General features: G+C 45.8%; 1 protein-coding gene across 2 annotated transcripts; it reads right to left on the bottom strand.

Moving 5' to 3' along the window:
• Window positions 1-3361: 3361 nt before the first annotated feature.
• On the bottom strand, window positions 3362-22446 carry RBP7 (retinol binding protein 7). Of its 2 annotated transcripts, XM_057305169.1 has the most exons (6): window positions 22345-22446; window positions 11700-11878; window positions 11470-11571; window positions 8134-8530; window positions 7147-7242; window positions 3362-6260 (listed from the first exon to the last, which is right to left on the bottom strand). In XM_057305169.1, the coding sequence occupies exons 1-4, from the start codon at window positions 22415-22417 to the stop codon at window positions 8480-8482; spliced, it is 405 nt and encodes a 134-aa protein (XP_057161152.1). In that variant the 5' UTR covers window positions 22418-22446; the 3' UTR covers window positions 3362-6260; window positions 7147-7242; window positions 8134-8479. The 2 variants fall into 2 exon arrangements, with proteins under 2 accessions (XP_057161152.1, XP_026375668.1); XM_026519883.4 differs by lacking the exon at window positions 7147-7242.

The following is a 22446-nucleotide window of genomic DNA, read 5'->3' as shown; positions in this document are numbered from 1 at the left end:
ACAGGGAGAAAGCTCTCTGGAGTCTCTTCCAGAACACTGATTCCATAGGGTCAGGGCCCCACCCTGTGATCTCACTTAACCTTAACCACCTCATTAAAGGGTCCATCTCCAAACACAGTCACTTGGTGGTTAGGGCTTCAACATGAGTTTTGGGGGACACAGTTCTGTCCACAGCACTCACATACACCCAGCTCCTTTTAAATCATAAAAAACTTTGCAACCCTTGTTTCATCTATACACCTAATGTTTTGCTTTTTTTTTTTTTTTTTTTTGGATTTTTTTTTGCTGGAATATTTCAAAGGAAATTCCAAACATATAATTTTACATGTAAATATGTCAGTATGTCTTCAAAAGGAAAGTTTAAAAAACACACACCCCATTAATACACAGAGAAGTCGTTTTTTATCATCTAACATCCACTCAAATTTCCCTAAGTATCTAAATTCGTCTTTTTTTTTAAAAAAGAAACATTTCAAGTATTTGTTTTGTTCTTATTTATTTTTTAGTAATCTCGACACCCAAAGTGGGACTCGAACCCATGACCCCGAGATCAAGAGTCTCATGCTATTCCAACTGAGCCAGCCAGGTGCCCCCTAACATAGGGCTTTATATGTTTACTTTATTTTAAGCAGGACGTACATAAGCTCCACATACTGCATTTGATTGGTAAGGTCCCTACTTCTTTCCTTCTTTTAGTTTCCCCTTATCCCTATTTTTATCATGCTATGTTATTTGGTGATATAATCGCCTATTTGTCTTATAGAATTGAATTCCCCACATTCTGGACTTGACGGATGGTGTAACACACCCTGCTTTCTCCCCACATTCCCTATGAACTAGTGGTTAGATTTACAAGCTGATTTCGATTCAGTTTCTTGTCTTTTTTTTTTTTTTTAAGATTTTATTTATTTATTTGAGAGAGAGACCAAGATAGCGACAGAGAGCACGAGTGAGAACAGCAAGCGTGAGCGAGCATGAGCAGGGAGGAGAGGGAGAAGAAGGCTCCTCGCTGAGCAGGGATCCCAATGCAGGACTCCATCCCAGGCCCCTGGGATCGTGACCTGAGCTGAAGGCAGATGCTTCACCGACTGAACCACCCAGGAGCTCCTGCATTATGTATTTTTTAAAGATTTATTAATTTATTTGAGAGAGGAAGAGAGCAGGGGGAGGGGCAGAAAGCGAGGGAGAGAGAGTCTTAAGCAGACTTTGAGCTGAGCATGGAACCCAGTGTGGGGGTTCAATCCCAAGACCCTAAGATCGTGACTTGAGCTGAAACCGAGAGTCAGTCACAACCAAACGTGCCACCCAGGTGCCCCTGATTCACTCTATTCTTCACTGATGTTTATTATCTGTCTCCTCCCGTGGGAAAGGAAGATCCATGAGGGGAGAAATTTTTCCTTTTGTTCACTGCTAAATTCCAGGAATTCACACATTTACTCATATTTGGAAAAATTAATAAATGCTGATAAAATTTTGCCTCCCACAAGAGCCTATTGTTTCAAATTGCCTCAAAGCAGTGACCTGAAGTGAGGGAGAAGAGTTCCAAAAACGGTAGTCCACGCAACCCACAGCCCCGGATTTCGACTACTCACCACAGGCAGCAGCTCTTTCTTCCCATGGGTCCTGTCCCCGAGCTTTAATAAAGCACCATTTTGCACCCAGGATGTCTCAAGAATTCTTTCTTGTCATCGGCTCCAGACCTCACCCCACCGAGCCTCACCTACAGTCCAACACCCCATCATATGACGCCCAAACGCGGGGCTTTGAGTCTTTACAGCTGGACTCTGAGCTTCGGTGCAAAGTTGATGAGTACTTTCTCTCCTCTTCCTTTACTCTCCTTTCAGGGGCTCTTCAAGGAGGACGGTGTTACTGGAACACTTTCATGTCAATCACCAATTGCTTAGGCTGCAACCCTCTAGCCTGTGGCTACTCTATGGGGGGGAGAAAGCCTGCCCTTTGGCTGGAAGTTAGTACCCTGGCCGGGATGGTAATAAGACCCAAAAACTTGATGCCCTTTCTTTACTGCTGTCCTTATACAAGGTCTTGTATAGGTCTGTCTTGGACTTGGGACAGCCACCTAAGTCACCAGGACAGCTGCCAATCTTAAGACTCTCGTGTGAGGTTTCCTCTTGATTGATCTAATGTGATTCCCTTCAAATCCCTGGTCTAGCCACTTCTGCCCACGGGACCTCCACTCGGAGCCAGCTGAAACCAGTACCCAACTGAATGAAAACCCAACTGGGGACCGTTTCCTAGGGAAGTTGGCTATAAGGATGACATATGTTTAATGTCGTTTAGAATCATGATGGATTTCTATCTTTACTGTTTTCCGTGAATGTCCACTACTAACTACTTAAATTACAAAATTCGGTAATTTCCCCTTGTAAAACTTTTCTAGTGTTCTCCATGGATTAAAAATGGCAGGTTCTCCAGATTAAGGAAACTTTCTCTTAAGATATCTATGACTTACAGAAACGTGTAATATTCATTTGTAAACAAAGCATTTAACTTTTCTCTCTACCTGAACCCTCTGATTCAAAAGGTCTCAGTGAGGGGCGCCTGGGTGGCTCAGTCATTAAGCATCTGCCTTTGGCGGAGGGCCTGATCCCAGGGTGCTGGGATCGAGCCCCACATCGGGCTCCCTGCTCCGCTGGGAGCCTGCTTCTTCCTCTCCCACTCCCCCTGCTTGTGTTCCCTCTCTCGCTGGCTGTCTCTCTCTCTGTCAAATAAATAAACAAAAATCTTTAAAAAAAAAAAAAAAAGGTCTCAGTGAGTATTCTTTCTTTCATGGCAATCATAGTCATTTGCATAAGTTCACTAAGAATCTGTTCTCCTTGTAACAGGACACTGGAAACATTGGCTATTTTCCCAAGGCTTTGACTGGAATGTCGTATTTGAGAGAGACATGCATAGACTCGGATATGACCAAACAGCTTTGAGGAACTAAGGTTGACTTAGTTGGAGCCATAAAGCCCCTTGGAACTGGTGGCCTGATACCTTGCTTTACGGAGTTCCCAGCGGCCTCACCAGGTGAGTAAAGGATGTCGCTTCCTGGCAGGTGCAGGAACCTCAGGATATTTGGGGACCCCAAGAAAAGCAATGCACCCAATCTACAGGTGTTACAGGCATGTATGATGGCAAGTACTTGGCTTGGCTTCTGGCCCAGAGAGGCTACTAAAAGTTCAACCTGGAGATTCTTTATAAAAAGTTCCAGCAAAGCAGATGTTAAAAGGTCTATATGATAATCACTAATTGGGCCAAGTTTGTTAAAACTGAACTTGTTTTTCAAATAAATTAGTCCTGATTTGGCTATTTCTTTTTTTCCCTTTCTTTCTTTCTTTCTTTTGATTTGGCTATTTCTGATTAAAAATGAGGGTTATTTTAGAGAAAAATTGTTTCAATAACTCACCTTTGTAGATGTTAAGTTCTAGCTCTGATTGTCTTTGAATGTTGCTTGCCTAAGCCAGACACCTTGGAACTTCAGAGAAATAACTTTTCTATTTCTACATAATAGCTCATGTCTAGATAATCTTATTTGTTGTTCTGTGGGGATAACAGGACCCCATGGGCATATGAGTATTTAAAGAATTGGAAAATGGAATTAATCCCCCAACAACTGTATAACTCAGCTATCACCTTGACCAAGTCTATGTGGCTGGGATGACGAAATTTTTCCTTCAAACCCGGAGCATACCTCACTCCATGGGGCTAACTACAGACTTGTGGAGATAATGGATGGCCCCACTTTCTTTGTGATAAGATTGGATGATGCAGTTGGGGATGCCCTTAGCTCTTGACAAGTTTTCTCCCACTTGCCAGTGATTCCTTGTAATTAGGATATTGTTAAGGCTGGACCTCAAACAAAAAGGGCTTCTTAATGGTTTCATCCCTCATAGTCATATTTACCTCGAAGCCGCCTCTAGGGAGGTGCAATCGCAAACAAAGGCTTTAGCTGAGCAGACAACAGCCCTCCTGGCAAAAGGGGCCTCAAAGCTCACAATGGGACAGTCCCCGGACTGTAATGACTTCACATCAGGTCCAGCGTGTCTTACAAACCAAAACCACCAATGTATGATGGGAGGCTGACTTATTAAACACCAGGCAGTGCTTATAGATATGCCTGAAATATATTTAAAACCTGTCAACCTTAAAACCCATCTACCCTTATGGCTGGACCTGACCATTGTACTTCTATGGAGCAAAGTGTTCAGAGGTTAGTGATCTTGTTTATTCCAGTCGATCAGATTTAAGTTGCCCCTATTAAAAATGCAGATGACAGTTGGTTTATCAGTAGCCACAGTTTCATGGAAAAGGGGGTATGAAAAACTGGGTATGCTACAGTCTTAACTCAGACTGTTAAGGCCAAAGCCCTGTCAGCAAACACACCTGCCCCCAAAGCAGAATGAACAGCGCCGACCTGTGCTTTGCAATTGGCAAAAGCCTTAAAAATATTTATCATGACTCCAAGTATGCCGTCCTAGTCCTATATGCCCATGGAGCGATTTAAAGACAAGAGGATTATTATCAAGCCATAACTGCCCAATCAAATATGGACCTGAAATTCACACATTCAAAGGATGGCGCTCCAAACCCTTAGTATGCTGACTACACTTCAAGGAGGCCCAGTATTAGATGGCTGGCTCCTGGCTGGGACCCAATGGCTATGTGACGCTAACTTGTGGCCCTGGCTTCCCCCAGGCTGGATAGGCCGCTGTACTCTGGGTTTTGCCTAGACGCACGGACATATTATTAAAACCATTACCAACCCAGCCAACCTTCCAAATTTAAAATGATGGTGGACGTGTTCTGCGTTGCATTGGTATGACCACCTACTATCCATCTTTGTTCCCTCTTGGAGACTGAAGGATGTTTGGCACGTGGAAACTCTTAGTAAGTACATGGTCAAAGCCCTAAATGACACTCAAAATAGCATTTCTCTACTAAATACTTGAGTAATACAAATGTGTAAAGCTGCTTTATAAAATAGAATAGCATTAGCTGTTTTAACTGTTGCACAAGGTACAACTTGCACTATCATAAAAACAGAATGCTGGGTATACCTTCCAGATCCCACAAATATTTCTGGGTTTCTAACTGGCATGAGGACGCAGATTGACGCTTTTTGCTTTTAACTCCTGGACTGGAGGAAAATTATGGGTGACTATTAAGGGTCTCTTTAGGGGCGCCTGGGTGGCGCAGTCGTTAATCGTCTGCCTTTGGCTCAGGGCGTGATCCTGGCGTTCCGGGATCGAGTCCCACATCGGGCTCCTCTGCTGGGAGCCTGCTTCTTCCTCTCCCACTCCCCCTGCTGTGTTCCCTCTCCCGCTGGCTGTCTCTCTGTCACATAAATAAATAAAATCTTAAAAAAAAAAAAAGGATCTCTTTATCGGACTTCTCATTCTTATAGCCCTACTAATCTTAATGCATTGTCTTTTTCAGCATCTCTCCGCTTGGTGTCGAGACCCCAGCCCTACAATGACTTCACATCAACAGATGATCCCTTCTCAAGGAGGTTCATCTGTGTTGACCTCGCTGGTTTCAGCTGCCCCCCCCTTTTGTAACTCCCCTGTATGTTCCCCAACTGACCAATACTGACCCATAGGTGGGGACGTCTCTACGCCCCTCAGCAGGAAGACGTTACAGAAGATGAGACCTTCCACCTTCAACAATCTTAAAGATTGAAGGGTCAAAATTGTTCAAGGGGGAAATGATGAGGGAGCAGAAGGCTGGCTGAAGACCAAGCACAAGCTGACACCCTGCGACCTCCCCCCAGTCCCCACTCCTGGGTGGGACATGTGTGACATTCTTCCAGGAATCTCCCAACTAAATGTTAATACCTTGCTAGAAGGGAAAACAACCTTCACTTGACAACGGCAAGGCCTCGGGTATCTTGTAGGTCGGTCCTCTTGAGCCTATGAAAGTTCTTTTGAAACCTCTCTTTGCCTTACTTCCCCTCCTGAGCATATAATCACCACTCCGCGAGACCCCGGGGCAGCAGCTCTTTCTGCCCACGGGTCCTGTTCCCGTGCTTTAATAAACCACCATTTTGCACCAAAAAAAAAAAAAGATTACTCACCACATAATTCTCAACTCTGATGTCCATCTGCCAGCTCAGCTAATCCACTTATACCTGATTTGATTCTGAAACAATTTCATAGTCGTTTGGTGGGGTCACCATATCTAATTGGGTCCACAATTGCCTTCTGACTTTCTCGGGCTCTAAAGTCATTGCGTCTCAGGTCAAAGGAACAAGTTGGTTTCTGTTAGTTGAAACAAGAGTTAGATCTGATGCTCAGACTTTAATTTCCCCTTGAATTCTGTCATTATGTGGAGTCTGTGAGCTCCTTCTAGGCATAGACCTTTCCCCTAAAGCCAAGCTCAGCTTAGAGCCTAGCACACCATCAGCTCCCCTGACCTCCCTTACCCTGCGTTGACTCCATGACCCAGCAGTCCCACGGGTCTGAACTAGTCGCTCCCTTGCAAGCCTCCCTGAAACTATCCACTCATTCCTTCCACTTCTCAGCCAAACACTCCCTGTCTGTACTTGCTCGCCTCCCCTGCTTCCACACCACCGCCCCCACCCCCCGCACGCTGGCTCAGCACCAGCCTGCCCCTGGACCAGCCTCACCCAGACAGAATGATCCCGCTTGCCTTCTTGCTGCCTCTGGCATCTCAGCGAGCACCCACCATTCCCTGGACCCCGAAACGTTTCCTGCCTTCGCTTCGTGGATGCTGCCCAGTTTCTCCAGCCCCCCTCTGGCCACCTCTGCTACTGTACCCCATTGGGCCTCAGGTTTCTCTTTTCTCACTTGGAATACAGTGTCTCTGGGGCACCTGGCTGGCTCCGTCGGTAGAGCACGCCCCTCTGGATCTCGGGGTTGTAAGTTCAAGCCCACCCTGAGTGTAGGGATTACTTATAAATAAAATCGTAGGGACACCTGGGTGGCTCATTCGTTAAGCGTCTGCCTTCGGCTCAGGGCGTGATCCCAGAGTCTTGAGATCAAGCCCTGCATCAGGCTCCCTGCTCCGCTGGGAGCCTGCTTCTTCCTCTCCCACTCTCCCTGCCTGTGTTCCCTCTCTTGCTGACTATCTCTCACTCTGTCAAATAAATAAATAAAATCTTAAAAAAAAAAAAAAAGCGTCTACCTTCGGCTCAGGTCATGATCTCGGGGTTCTGGGATTGAGCCCCACATCAGGCTGCCTGCTTCTCCTTCTCCCTCTGCCCCTCCCCCTGCTTGTGCTCTGTCAAATAAATGAATAAAATATTTTAAATAAATAAATTCATAAAATAGATAGATAAATAGACACAATGTCCCAGACAGTCTCATCCATATGCAGAGTGTATGTGCTTGACATCATCTCCTGATGGCCAGGCTTACACCGGGCACAGGCCCCTCAAAATCCAGAGCTCATTTTTCTGTGTGTGTTGCCTTCTTTCTGAAGGCTCCGACCTTCCTTCCTACAGCTGCCTGAACCGAAACAGGGCATCTTCCTTGACTCCTCCCCTTCCAACATCCCTACGGCGCATCAGCTCGTCGACCACCTGGGACCATGGAGTCTGCATCCTACATGATTAGTTATTTCTCTCCAGCCCCGAGTCCAGTCACTGTATTTGAGACTCAGGCTCCGGGTGCTCCTGACTGGCACCACCTCACGCTGGGATTTCTGGCAGCGTTTTCTAAACTGGCTCCTGAATTGCATCCCCCACCTACAGCCCTTTCTCCCCTGTGCAGCTGGGGTTCCCTTCCGTGAGCCAATCTAGCTGTGCAGATCTTCTGCTTAGAGACAGGCACTATCTCCCTATTACTTTGAGGACAAATCTTAGCTCTGTCACCCAGCCTTCCAGATTCTTCATGATAGGGCCCCTGCCTGCCTTCAGCCTCCTCTGATATCTCTGGCCGTTCCACCCAGACAGGCCCATGATCCAGCAAACGCAATCTTTCAGGTGCTCAAACATCCCTCCAACCTACCCCCAGCCTTTTACCTAGAATGCTTCCCGATGCTTCCTGCCCATCTGTGCTTCAGTTTTGAGCCCAGAGACCACCTCCACTACCCCCATCCCTGCTGCCACTTGCCCACCCCCAAAGGTTTGGTTTCCCTTCCTGAGCTCTCAGAGCTGCCAGTACATCTCACCGCTGTTCCGATGATTGTTCTGTCCATTTCCTCACTAGACCTTGAAGACGGAACTACAGCCTGTTCATTGGTGTGTCCATGGTGCACCTAGAAGGCTTTCAAATACTTCTTCAAATAATGGGATACACTACATTTAGAAGGAACAAAAGTCAGGGTCGTTGGACGGGTTTATTGAAACAGAGCCATCTTGCCCCAATCTGAGTAAATAGTGTCTGATACCGGCTGTGGAACATCTCTCTGACCACAAGTTCCCATCGCCAACCAGGACAGGTGAACATCTGTTCATCTGGGGACAGATTTCAGCATTAAGCTGCAGTCACATGTGGGCTCTGTGGCTGGATACAGCTCAGGCTCTCTGGAACGTCTGTTTGCACACTTGGCCTTCACAGAACATTTCCTAGGGATAAGGAGGAACAGGAGAAAGAAGATGAGTGGACATGCAGTCTATTATTATTATTATTATTATTATTACTCAGACACTTCTGACAGCAAATACGCAGTGTCTTTTCCAACTGGGTGTCCAACAATTCGCTTCTGACACTAATGCCCCAGAGCTAGCACAGACCCCACAGGCTAAGGGCTCCGTCTAGAAAATTGCCCCCACTTCAGACATCAGTCCCAAGTTCCAGGCCACCCGAGTGTCTGACCGACCAGCTATGAACAGGATTCCCACGAGCCCCTCCTCAGGTTCAACAATTTGCTAGCGGTTCACAGAAACACTCTTTACTTACATTTACAGGTTTATTATAGAGGGTGCAACTAGAGAACAGCCCAATAGATGCATAGGACACAGTGTGGGGGTGTGTGTGCAGACCTTCCACGCCCCCTCCAGGAGTGACGCTCTCCCCGCGCGTCAATGTTCTCACCAACTAGGAAGATCTCCAAACCCTCTCGTTTAGGGGTGTTTGTGGAGGTTTCGTTATGTAGGCATGATTGATTAAATCTTTGGCCATCTGGGAGACCCCAACCATTGATCATCTCATTAGCCTACAGGAGACCCTCATTAATTACTCTGGAGATTCCAAGGGTTTTAGGAACCAGGTACAAAGACCAAATATTTATTTTGTATTATACCACGGCATGGAGGGATTGTCCTGTGAGTATCCTCAGAGGTAGGGTCCTTCCATCCTCTGCTTGGGCAGAGTTCATGGACATCCCAAGCTAGGATGCATGTCATTTGAACTTTACTTCTTAGAGCCAACTAATCTGTATATCCTCAAATGCAGTTGGTGTTTTCTTTAAAGTTCCACATTACACTTTTGTGATAGCAAATTTCTTGATTTTGTTTCTATTGTCAGAAGAGTGTAAGATTTATCCATCTAGAATCAAAATATCTTTTTTATTTAAAGTATGCTCCACACCCAACCTGGGGTGTGAACTCACAAACCCGAGATCAAGAGTCACATGCTGTATGTCTGAGCCAGCCAGGAGCCCCCCAAATCAAAATATCTTTAATGCCTTTGTAATCAAAGACCACCCAGACCCTCAAAGACCACCCACATCCAATTTTAAGGCAAGTGCTCTAATTTTGTTTTCATGGGTATGGCTTAGATTTCTGTACATCGAGGCAAAAGGACAGAGTTGAAAGCACATATTTTTATCAGACCTGGATTTGAATCTCTACTTGGCAGCCTTGGGGAATTTCTAAATCTCAATCTCTTCATTTGTAAATGGGAAAAACAGTGTCCCTTTCACAGCACTCTTTTTTTTTTTTTAAGATTTTTTTTTTAAAGATTTTATTTATTTATTTGACAGAGATTGAGACAGCCAGCGAGAGAGGGAACACAAGCAGGGGGAGTGGGAGAGGAAGAAGCAGGCTCACAGCGGAGGAGCCTGATGTGGGGCTCGATCCCATAACACCGGGATCACGCCCTGAGCCGAAGGCAGACGCTCAACCGCTGTGCCAGCCAGGCGCCCCTTTTTTTAAAGATTTTATTTATTTATTTGACAGAGAGAAAGGCAGCAAGAGAGGGAACACAAGCAGGGGGAGTGGGAGAGGGAGAAGCAGGCTTCCTGCAGAGCAGGGAGCCCGATGCGGGGCTTGATCCCAGAACACCAGAACGCTGGGATCATGACCTGAGCCGAAGGCAGATGCTCAACGACTGAACCACCCAGGCGCCCTATCACAGGACTGTCTTGAAGACCAAGTGAGATCATGCACACAAAGATTTAGCACAGTAATTGAGCACAAAATCATCACTCGAAAAATGTAAGCCATTATAATATACATGGCAGGAAGCAATTTTCATGTAAAAAGCCATAATTAAGCCTCGATGTACAATTTTATACCTTCTCTCTCCCTCTCTCTCTCTCTCTCTCTCTCTCTCTCTCTCTTTTTCAAAGTACGCTCCGTGCCCAGCATAGAGCCCAATGCGGGGCTTAAACTCACAACCCTGAGATCCAGACCTGAGCTGAGATCAAGAGTCGGACACTTAACCGACTGAGCCACCCAGGCTCCCCATACCTTCTAAATTATATTTAGAAATTATTGATTAGCTTGAGTTATAACTTGTATGTTCATGAAGCGCTGGTGGCCTCAGCAAGGAGACGATCTTTCGGAAGTGAGTAAGGCAACTAAGCAGAGAGCGGCAATGATGTGTGTGCCTCTAACAATGATCCTCTCCGTGAATTCTTCCGAAGGAAATAAATCCATGGATGCAAAAAGCTCTGTTCACATGAATTTGAGCAATAGCAGAAAACACCCTGAAACAATACTCCTGGACACTGAGATTATGGAAATGTTTTCTAAAAATGATAGTTCACCAACCTGATAGAGTATTATGAAGCCAGTTTGCTACCTTACTTTATTTAATTTATATATATATGTATATATTTATATATACACACACACTTGTAATATACATTCACAATATACATGTAATATACATGTAATATACATTTATACATATTATATACAAATTTCTTATATATATATTTTTAATGATTTTATTTATTTGAGAGAGAGAGAGATAGTGAGAGAGAGACGAGGAGGGGGGCACGGAGAGGGAGAAGCAGACCCCTCGCCAAGAAGGGAGCCTGATGCGGGGCTCAATCCCAGCTCCCTGGGATCATGACCTGAGCTGAAGGCAGATGCTTAACCAACTGAGCCACTCAGGTGCCCCTCTATATTTTTTCTATTAATACATGATTAATTCAACAGGGAAATTATTTTAAAACCTGGAATGTGTTTTGTCATAAGTGAAAAAGCAGAATACTCCGTCAGAGAGCGGAAGGTAACGTGCCAAACTGAAAACAGTGGTTTGGAATAGTGGGAACGCTGCCATGGTGCAACACTGTATCATCTCATTAGATATAAGAACAAAATGTGGCAAGTACCAGGTGGAGTTCGTCCCCTTCGATCCAATGGGTCCAGCCTCTGTTCTTCTTCTCCCCTTTCTGGACACAGGTGAGTCTGTCATTGTCCCATGTGACCAAGCTCTGCAGGAGAGAGGGGAGGAGAGGCTGGTTTGCTCTGACAGCTCCTCCACAGGTACTAAGAAGGCCGAGTTCATCTTGCAAAACCAAGAGCCTATGTTATCATTTGAATTAAAAAAAAATTTTTTTACCCTGCATTTCCTGTTATCCAGGCCTTTATTATCCTCGTCAAACTCTTCTCCAACTTTGAATGTAACAAGGTAGTTCTTCAGGGTGCTGTATGTGTGGATGGTAAAAGAATCCCCATCTTGCTCAATCACTTTCTGTGGCTTCAGCAAGTTGGCTATCTTACGAGTAGCAAAGTCGATACCTTAAAAACAATTTTTAGAAAAGAAAAGAAGTCTCAACATTCACTCAAGATGCAAAAGCTAAGAATTTGGCAGCTGTCCTCAAAATCATTGTATTTCATCACTAGTGTGTCTTTCACAATTTCAGTGCTGCTTACTGCCAAAATTGGATCTGTAGGTAGTTATCTGGGCAAAACTCTATCCAGAGGCTTGATTAAAAAGCTTGAATAGCTTTCAGGGAAGAGTCATTGGCTGGCTGTGCCTTAGGTAATGGATTTGAAGCTGGGCCTGGAAGAAGCTGTTCTGGGAGTCCCCCCACCAGAGGCAGAGAAGAGGACAAGAAAGCCAAGGGGACAAGGACTTAGGCCCCAACCCAAACTCAAACACAGCAACTCAGCCTTTGTCTCCTTTATGTATTTACACTTTGGATTAAGACAGCATTTGTTATAGACAACTGATGAATCACTGAACTCTACCTCTGAAACTAATAATACATTATATGTTAATTAATTGAGTTTAAATAAAATTAAAAAAAATTTTTTTAAAAAGCTTTTGAACAGTTTCTAAACAACAACAAAAAAGGTCAAAAGCCACTGTAAATATGCATATACTACAATACATTTAGAAGTCTTCAATAAACTTTAAAACAGAGTCACACACAGAGACATGGAATGCTGAGAAGATCCAGGTTTTGATATAGACAGTGGATTTGAACCCCATTTCCCTTCTAGTAGCTTTGAGCACATTATGTAGCTAGAGGTAACTGTGGCTGTTTTATTTTAGTTTTTTACATTAAGTAATCTCTACATGCAACTTGGGGCTCAAACTCAAAACCCCACGATCAAGAGTCACGTGCTCTCCTGACTAAGCCAGCCAGGCACCTGCTGCTATCTTAGGTAGGGCAGCCAAGTGTCACCTGGAGCCAAATGAGGTGCAGAAGCAAATCATGCAGATTTCTGGGGAGAGTGTAAGGCAGAGGTCACAGGGAGCCCAGGGACAGCAGGGAAGGGTGTGCCAGAGGGTTTCAGGAACCGCCAGGAGCCTGGGGTGACCAGAGCAGAATGACGGAGATGAGGAGGGAAGAGGATCGTGAGATGAAATGTGGGGGCGCCAGAAGGACCATAGGGCTCTAACTCAAGAAAATGAAGTCGGATGGGTGCCACGGGACTGTTAGGAGCAGGTGACACCGTCTAATTGGCAGTCAGTCACCATTGTAGGCTGGCTCATCACCTAGACATTTCTATGAGCCACAGGGCATGCATGCTTCTCCCATTTAGGGATTATCCTATTACGTAAAATAAAGTTCCAGGAATCTTTATTTCAGCAGCTTACATGGCTCATTGAAGGTAGTTTGGTCCCAGAATTGACCCCTGTTTCATTTTTTATTTTTTTGTTTTTTTAAGGTTTTATCTCTTTAATCTCTACATCCAACATGGGGCTCAAACTTACAACCCCGAGATCAAGAGTCGCACGCTCCACTGACTGAGCCGGCCAGGTGACGTCCCCGTTTTAATTTGTTTGCCTGACAGATTTTGTTTTCATCTGACACGAACTGCCGCTCAGGGCTTCACAGAAAGCCCTTCCAGTCCAGAAAACGTGGCCAAGCACGGAGCAGGTCTCCTTCAGCATCTCAATAGCCCCATCCATTTCTAAGCTCAAAAATTATATAAATGTCCTTATTTTGAGAAAACTCTTCATATATATATGAATAAAAATTTAAAGATTTTATCTATTTATTTGAGAGAGAGAGAGCACGAGCAGGGGGGAAGGGGCAGAGGGAGAGGGAGAAGCGGATTTCCCAATGAGCACGGAGCCCCACAAGGAGCTCGATCCCAGGACCCCAGGATCATGACCTGCGGCGAAGTCAGACGCTTAACCGAATGAGCCACCCAGCTGCCCCTAAAGATCAAAATTTAAATCAGCTTAAGGTCTGGTCAGTTTCTGCCAGTCCATGTTTGCTGTGACCTCAGTGGTCCAATTAGCCTTTGTGCTCACAGGGCTTTGATCCAGACAAGCCATGCTTTTCCATACCATTAGATTTTCACGTAGGAATAAGGCATCCATGCAGAAGGAAGGGATAACGCAGCTACTTTGCGGACCACTACACGTGCGTGTGCGTATACACTTTAGGGCAGGATCTCAGAGAAGCCAACACTGACTTATACTTTTCTAAACTTCAGCTGCTCACATTAACTCTTAATCCCAAAGCCACTTCTAATCTGGAGGCAATGCGGGTTTTGGAGCCAAGAGAAATTGGTTTTTAAATCCCAGCTTATGTGGTGATCTTGGGCAAGCTGGTCACACCACCACCTTCTCATGTTCATTGGGATTAAAGAGGGTGATGGGGACAAAATGGTGAACACCCGCAGCCTTTAGCAGCTGGTTCCTTCCTGCCTGGAGCTTTACACCCTGGGTCTTCCTTGGCTACGGTGGAGTCCACCAGGAACTCCCAAACCCCAGGCTAGCTCCTCTATTTTTTTTTTTAATCTTATTTATTCATTGGAGGAGGGAAGAGCACAGAGGGAGAGTGAAAAGGAGAAGCAGATTCCCCACTGAGCAGGGAGCCCGATGTGAGGTTCGATCCCAGGATCCCGAGACCATGATCCAAGCTGAAGGCAGACGCTTAACCAACTGAGCCACCCAAGCACCCCATTTTCCAGACTTTAAAAAGCAGGCAAACGTACTTCTTTGAAGAGCAATGTTAGAACCAGGCTGGGGAGCTGCAAGATGAGTTCCAGTCAAAGAGGAGTTATTTCCCCCCTCGAGAGAGCTGCTGGCTGGGGCACATCACGAGATGTGTTGCTGGGTCTTCTCTGATACCTTACTTGACTCTTACCTCTGCCAACAGGCATTCACCTTACTTCTACTTTTAAAAAAAAGTGGCCACCACTACTTTTCCTACACCATTGTCTGTGATTCTCTTATGGAATGTATTTTCCTTATAGGTAGATGGAAAAAAAAAAAAACATCAAAAACCATTGACAGCACTTTGTATATTCAAGTTGATCAGTAATATCCAGGATTGTTAGCTCAGTTCTTAAGATAAAATTTAACATTTATAGCATTACGTAAATAGCCATTCCAGTATTAGAAGTACGACGTAAGGATTTAGTACTTAAGCCAGATCTGAGGCTTCAACAGAGTTGCTGGGCTTTCAGAAGATTATTTTCAATTACACTGATCTCCCAGGTTCTGGTCTGAAAAACTATCCTTGTGTAAAAGAAAAAGAAGCAAGGTTATCCTTAATCCTGAATAATTCTAAAACTGCATGGCTCACTTATTGTTTAAGCCAATATTTTAATTAGAAAAACAACTCCTAAAACAAAGGCACAGAATCTGCACACGCCCTCCTGATTTAGATAAGTTGCCCCCACAAATCCCATAATTGCCTTTTTAACTTAGGAGCCCTGCTTTCTGTGCTCATGAAATCTATATAGGTTGTCCTACTGTCCTCACTTCTTCGAAAGTGAAATGCTGGAAGTTTAAGTTGGTGACTATTTAATATCTAGAATTGAAGTTTTCCACTGTCTGCCTTTATCCAAAGTATAGCGTTTTCTCCCCACACTTATGTGAGTCCTATCCCACACTCATGTCTCCTATCATTTGCTTTTTCCTCTGTCAAGTTGCATTTATGAAACACACACCTAATGTGTGCAAAGCCCTAGGGCAGGGAAAGCGCCCTCCCTCTGCACTGGAACAAGAAATATCAGAGAGCAAGCACCTTCTTTGCCTCTTTAAATACTTTCTCCCGCCCCAGCCCCTAACACACAGTAAATGCCTAAGTGATATTCGTTAATGGATTAAAGCTGGAGGAGATTCCTGGAGCTGGTTGAGCAGTAGCTTTGAGGAGAGACACTTTCTTAATGGCTGTGGCACTACCTTCCCTCTCTTCAGGCAAATGAAATATTTAAATACCTTTTACTGGGGGTGGGAGTAGGGGTAGAGAGATCAAAGTCATAAATGCGCAGTCCTTGTACTTAAGGAGTTTATAACCAAGAAGGAAGGTGAAAACAGAATAATCAAAGTCTCCCTTTAAGAAGAGAATCTGTTTCAATTAAAGGAAAATTGAAAACAATCTTTTTTTTTTAATATTTTATTTATTTGAGAGAGAGAGCGTGCACAAGTTGGGGGGAGGGGCAGAGGGAGAAGCAGATTCCCTGCTGAGCAGGGAGCCCCATGTGGGACTTGATCTCAAGAAGATGCTTAACCGACTGAGCCACCCAGGCACCCTGAAAACAATCCTCTTAAACCTAGAAGCACCTTGATTATTCCAATCATAAATTCCTTCTATGTGCTATGTGCTTATTTTTTAAAGAATCTAAATGTAAGACATTGTATAATTTACTAAGCACTTTGTTAAGTTAAATATTCAGCCAGGACAGAGATCCCAAGCTCTGTTTTTCACCAAAAGGGACAGATTTCCTGGTTGTATGTTCCTTCCATCTAATGAAAAAGATAAGGATTCTCTGGTTCTTACTATAGGAGCTATCTTTACTCCCCTTAAGTATAAAACTCTGGGTTTAAAAACACGTTTTAGTCCACTGTCTAAAGTCATAACGATGCAGGAAAGATGTTAGGGTTCAAAGCCGATGGCCAAGAAAGAATTCTTGAGACATCTTTGGTGCAAAATGGTAGTTTTATTAGGGGCACCTGGGTGGCTCAGTCAGTTAAGCATCTGCCTTCAGCTCGAGTCATGGCCCAGGGTCCAGGGATCGAGCCCCACGTCTGCCTACCTGCTCAACAGGGAGCCTGCTTCTCCCTCTCCCTCTACCCTTCGCCCCCACTTGTGCTCTCTCTCTCAAATAAATGAAAAATAAATTTTTTTAAAAAAGGGGAAAATATGTTTATTTAAAAAATGGTAGTTTTATTAAAGCTTGGGGACAGGACCCATGGGCAGAAAGAGGTGCACTGGGGTCGTGAGGAGTGGCCCATTATATGCTCTCAAGGTGGGAGGGGGTTAGGGATAGCGTAAGTCTCCCGGGTATTTTGGAAACAAGGTTTCCAGGATCCCGAGGGGACATAGCCATTGTTAAGAAAAGGTCATTTATTCCTGTTTAGTAAAAACTCAGTCATGAGACTCTTCAGATGTATATGGGTGGGTCCTATGCTTGGAGGACGACTGCCAATATGTATCTTGGGGGGTAGAGATAAAGGAAGTTTCCAAAGGAATTTTTATATGTTAAAGTCCACTTACAGGATCCTGGGAGTCGAGCTAAGATTGCCTTTTGCCCTTAGCACAGTGTCAACATCGAGGTAACTGAGCTCCCAGAGGAAGGCCACTCTACCTGTTTCAAGGGCTTGTCAATGGCTGTAGGAAGTAAGGAAATTTAATTTTTCTTTTGCCTTTCTTTCCCACATCACTAAGACATGGTGAAGATAGGAGGGAAGGCTAATTGACAACATGTACTTATTAATCAATTCAAACAACTGCATTTAAAAGGAGTTCTAATTTTTTTAAAAGTAATATAGGATTTGTTGTAGGTTTTCTACTAAAGTCTCCTTACAATAAAAGGTTCTTGGATTTTTTTTTTATTGTGATAAAATATACATAACATAAAATTTACCATTTTATTCATTTTTAGGCATACAGTTCAATGGTGGTAAGTAGATTCACAATGTTGTCCAGCCACCACCATTAGCCAATTCCAGAATTTTTTCATCCTCCTGGGCGGAAACTCTGTTCTTGATGGGGCTTAGGTCATGCTCCCCCCCAAATATGGTAGCTTGGCGTATTGAATAGTTTAAGCTGAAGAAATTTGAGGGATGGTAGGTGCGAGAAGAGCTTTCTGACCTTCCCCGCGAGCAGGTCCCAAGACCCTCATACGAGAGGCGCCTTCTCTACAACGGAGGTTAGGAGCATTCTTATCTCTGAAAACATGGGACACAGAGCGGAGTTTGAAGAACAGAGCTTGCTAAGTTTCTAAGTTTGCTTGTTATGTTTCAATTCTAGAATTTCTATTTGTTTCTTTCTCAACTCTGCTATGTTACTCTGTATAGATTCTGGTTCCTTGCCTTAATTAAACTCAGCATAAACTGCTTCTTGTTCTATTTCGGCTAATCCCAGTATCTGGGGATTAGACCCTGTTTCTGTTGTTGGTCGTTTCTACGGATTCTTGCTACTAGGGTCTTTTAATTTTTTAACAGCTTTATTGAGGTATAATTGATGTATAAAAACCAGTACGTATTTAATATGTGCAATTTGTGTGTTTGGGCTTAAGCAAACACCCAGGGGTGTTTGCTCAATCACGACGACAGAGCCAACACCTTCCAGAATTTTCCTGTCATGCGTTTTTATCTCCTTATGTACTTGCTTGACTTGATTATTTCCTGGGCACTGTTTCTGTAGAGTGTGCATGTAGGGCTGGCATGATGTTCTCTTCCTCCAAAGAGGGTGTTTTTTTTGTTTTTTGTTTTGTTTTTTTTTTTTGGAGGGGGTGGTTATTATTGCTTTTAAGGCCACTGGCTGTCTGGAAGCACCTGAATTCAAGTTCAGGTCTTGAGATTTTTCTGGACCACCAAGAATGATTCACAGTGACTCTACAGTCTGTTCAGAAAATATATATATTTGGTCTAGCTTAATTTAGCTATCTTCTTTGGGAGAGTTAGTATAAATAAATTAGTTTGCCATCAGCAGAGGCAAAAGTTCTCAGGAAAGGTCTATTTCTGCATAAGTCGGTATTAGAATATGCATAAGTAAGGACAATAGGTTTTCCGGTACAGTTGACCCTTGAACACCACAGGGGTTAGGGGAGTCCTGTCGTGCTCAGTTGAAAATCCTTATGTAACTCTTGACTCCCTCAACACTTCACTGGTAATAGCCTCCTGGTGACCAGAAGCCTTCCCAATAACACAAACACATTTTGTATGTTATGTGTATTCGATGCTGTATTCTTACAATAAAGTCAGGTAGAGAAAAAGAAAATGTCATTAAGAAAATCATACGGTAGCAAAAATACATGAACAATTCTATACTGTATTTATAAAAAGAAAATCCTCATATAAGCAGATCCACATAGTTCAAACCTGTGTGTTCAGGGTCAACTGTGGTTACATTCTGCAGTTGTCCCTCCGATGACTTGACACATGACAGAGCAGCACTTAAGTTTTAATTGGCATCTGAATCACCTGCGAATCTGGTTAAATGCAGATTCTGATGCTGTGAACCTGGGATCTGGGGTGAGGCTCAGGGTCTGCAAGCTAAGAGGCTCCTGCTAGCTCTGAGTAACAAAACCCTACCCTTATCTGGTCCCGAGCCCCTAATCTGTCCAGGGGAGACCGGGTTGACCCTGGAGTCCGTGTTATTTGCAGTGGGTGCCAGATCACTTTCTTCCCAGCTAGTGAGGAACTGGCAAGAGGTTTTAAGTCTGATTTCAGCTATCGTATAGAATGCAAGAGATCTCTTGGTCTGTACTTGAGATACTTAGAATATCAGATCTGGCCCAACGACCTCGTTTGACAAAAGGGGAAACTAAAGGAAGTCAGAAGTTACGTAACTTTGATTCTATGACCCACAGTCAACGGCTAAGCTAGCTGGGTTTCCGGCGTGACGCTCTGTTACCCTAAACAGCCTCTCTATTCCAGAAATCCTCAGCGCACTTACGTTTCTTTTGGCAAACAGATGGCAAGTAAGAGTTATGTGCATTGTCGGGATTGAGTATCTTTCTGGAACCTGAACCAAAAGTAAGACTAAGGGTTGCGAGGCAGGATGCTGACTCAGTGCTACATGGCTTAGTCCTCTGGGAAGCGAGTTGGATCAAAAATAAATATGTCAAGTAAATAAATAAATGGCCTCTGTTAACCTCTAGGATCTCGCACTGTGGCAGATCATTGTTAAGCCTCTACTGTCATCATGGAAAAAAAGTATCAAACAAGGGATCCTAGCAGAGCGTACAGAAAAGCAAGACTGTGGGGACAGGTGAGGGATGGTACTAAGGCAGATGTGAAAAACACTAATCCCGACATTCAGAAGGCTGCTTTGTGATACCAGACAGACTTCGCGCAGGACGTCTTCCCGTACTTGGAATGCTGACTCTGACTCCATTCTGTTGTGTCTCAGAGGTTTGCCTAAAAGCCATGGAGAGGGGCGCCTGGATGGCACAGCGGTTAGGCGTCTGCCTTCCGCTCAGGGCGTGATCCCGGCGATCTGGGATCGAGCCCCACATCAGGCTCTTCCGCTATGAGCCTGCTTCTTCCTCTCCCACTCCCCCTGCTTGTGTTCCCTCTCTCGCTGGCTGTCTCTATCTCTGTCAAATAAATAAATAAAATCTTAAAAAAAAAATAAAATAAAATAAAAATAAAAGCCATGGAGATTGTCACACTCGCAGCAGAGACCAAGGCAGCATTCGAAGCCATCACCTGACGTTTAGCCTTTATCCCTCACACGAGTGGCCAGATCACAGCCAGATAAACCAGGGAAGAAAGCGCTTATAGTCACACGTCACCACTCATTTGGAGGTGGGGCAGATAAGTAAAATATCAGGACCCACCGCCTTTGGGAAACGTAAGCATTCATTCCTACTCAGGAATTGGAAGCAAAGGAAATGAGATTCAGGTTGAAGGGTGATCAGGATACGGCACCCCAAAATACGCCACGCTGGCATACTGATTATATTGAACCGAAGACAACCGGGAAGAAGCCGACAGAAGCAAAGCTCTCGGCCCTCCCCCATCTGCCTACAACCAGGACATAAACTTGTCAAGTTGTCCCCCCTCCCCTCTGTTCTAGGACAGGCAGCAGTTAGGGAGGTGACTCTAGACTCTTAGCAGCCTGGAGACAGCCCCAGAAGAACTACATAATAAAAATAAACCTTCCCAACCAGCCCCTATTTGCTGTTAGTTGCCCCTTGTATTGTTAGTTACCTTCCCCCCAATACCCCCCTAGAAACTCAGAGTCTGTCTTGTCCCTTCTCTACAAAGTTACTGCTCTTTGCTAAGATGTTCTACAGACAGGCTCAAGTTCCAACCGCCCAACACTGAGTGCTCCCAGGTGCCCTCACCAGCAGCTGCCACCAGCTTCTGGTGGTTCATCTGTCCTTTGTTAGTCTAATTTACACGGCCCCAGCCAATGAACCTAGGATAGGATGTGCAAAATCTTTCTTTCCTTCGCTACAGGGTTTTATGGTGGTCTGAATCAGATTTACCTTGAGAAGCCCCAGACTTCCCTACTTAGAGTGTGGAGGGCGGAGAGGAAGCCCACCAAAAGCACGGAACTCTTAAGAACCCACTGGAGCCACAGAACTGTACATTTCAAAAGCGTTAAAATGGCCCTCCCTCCCTCTCAATTTATAGATGCAGCAACAGGCCCAGTGTCAGATAAGGAGAAGCCAGAACAGCTGCCGGGTCCCCATGCTCCCAGCTGCTCTAGCCACCGATTGGTGTCACTCAGGGGAAGGCGCTTGGCACAGAGGTGCTCTGAGGCCCCACATCTGAAGAACCACAGTAAGAGAAGGACAAACTGGGAATCAGTAAGGAAGGGAGGTGTTCTACCTTCAAGGGCAGGAAACATTCTCCAAGCCCCCTGCGAAGCAAGGACATGGGTCAGACCCCCACCACCCCTTATACACCCCTGGCGGCTACCGAGTCCCCTTCCCTGGGCGCAGACTAGGCTCCCCGCTACGCACTGGGGGGAGCAGGGCCCAGGCAAAGAAGAGACCCCTCCAGTCACCCACCACCGGCCCCGGGGCTGGCACTAAGTCCTTGGGGGCAGGGGGGGGGGTGGCCACCTAGGGGTCTGGGTTTCTTGTCCCCACTCAAGCCCTTGAGGGGAGAGGGGAAGTCAGAAAACTAAAGATTTCCAAAGCGGTTCCCGAACTCTAGCGGGCACCAGAGTCGCCTGGTGGGGGGCGGCGGGGACCTCGTGCACCTGAGCGCAGCCGGGAGCTCTGGACTCCCAGGGCCGGCGACCTCGCTAGCAGAGCCCCAGGACTTGGGAGAAATCCAGAGCCTCGCCGCAGAGGGACCGGGACGTCCCCTCGCCGGCAGGACGCCCTTCGGACCCCCAAGTCCTCCTGAGAGGTGGCCGGAGAATCGGCCACGGGGCGGGTAGAGACCGACGGGGGCACAGGCTTAAGGACCGGCGACGGGGGGAAAGGAAGTACGCGGGAACGGGGGGGGGGGGCAGAGGATGGACGTGGGGACGGAGGATGGACGAGGGGGGGAACGGTAGAGGGGGTACAGGGGAAGGGGGAGGAGGACGGGGAGATGTAGGGACAGGGGGTTGGGGAGGACACTGGATAGTTGGGAGTAGGACACAGGACGGGGAGACTGGGAAACGGGGCGGAGGAGAGATGATGGACGGGTGGGATGGAGGAGGGGGAGACGCGGGAGGGGAGACCAGGGGACGGGGGAGGGCGGAACAGAGGGATGGGGGTACGGGGGTACCAAGTACGGGAAGACGGCCGCACCGGGAAACGGACTGCCAGGCCAAGCCCCGCGGCCTCCGCGCCGACCCCAAGACTGCCGGTGGGCGGCGCGGACCCCCCCGCCCTACCTAGGGCCAGCATGTAGCCCTCGAAGTTGTCGCTGCTGAGCAGGTTCCAGGTGCCGCTGAGGTCGGCGGGCATGGCGGGGCAGGGCGACAGCGGCCGGCGGG

Source organism: Ursus arctos, unplaced genomic scaffold, assembly GCF_023065955.2.
Source record: "Ursus arctos isolate Adak ecotype North America unplaced genomic scaffold, UrsArc2.0 scaffold_32, whole genome shotgun sequence".
NCBI lineage: Eukaryota > Metazoa > Chordata > Mammalia > Carnivora > Ursidae > Ursus > Ursus arctos.
This window is presented reverse-complemented; position numbering and strand designations above follow the sequence as displayed.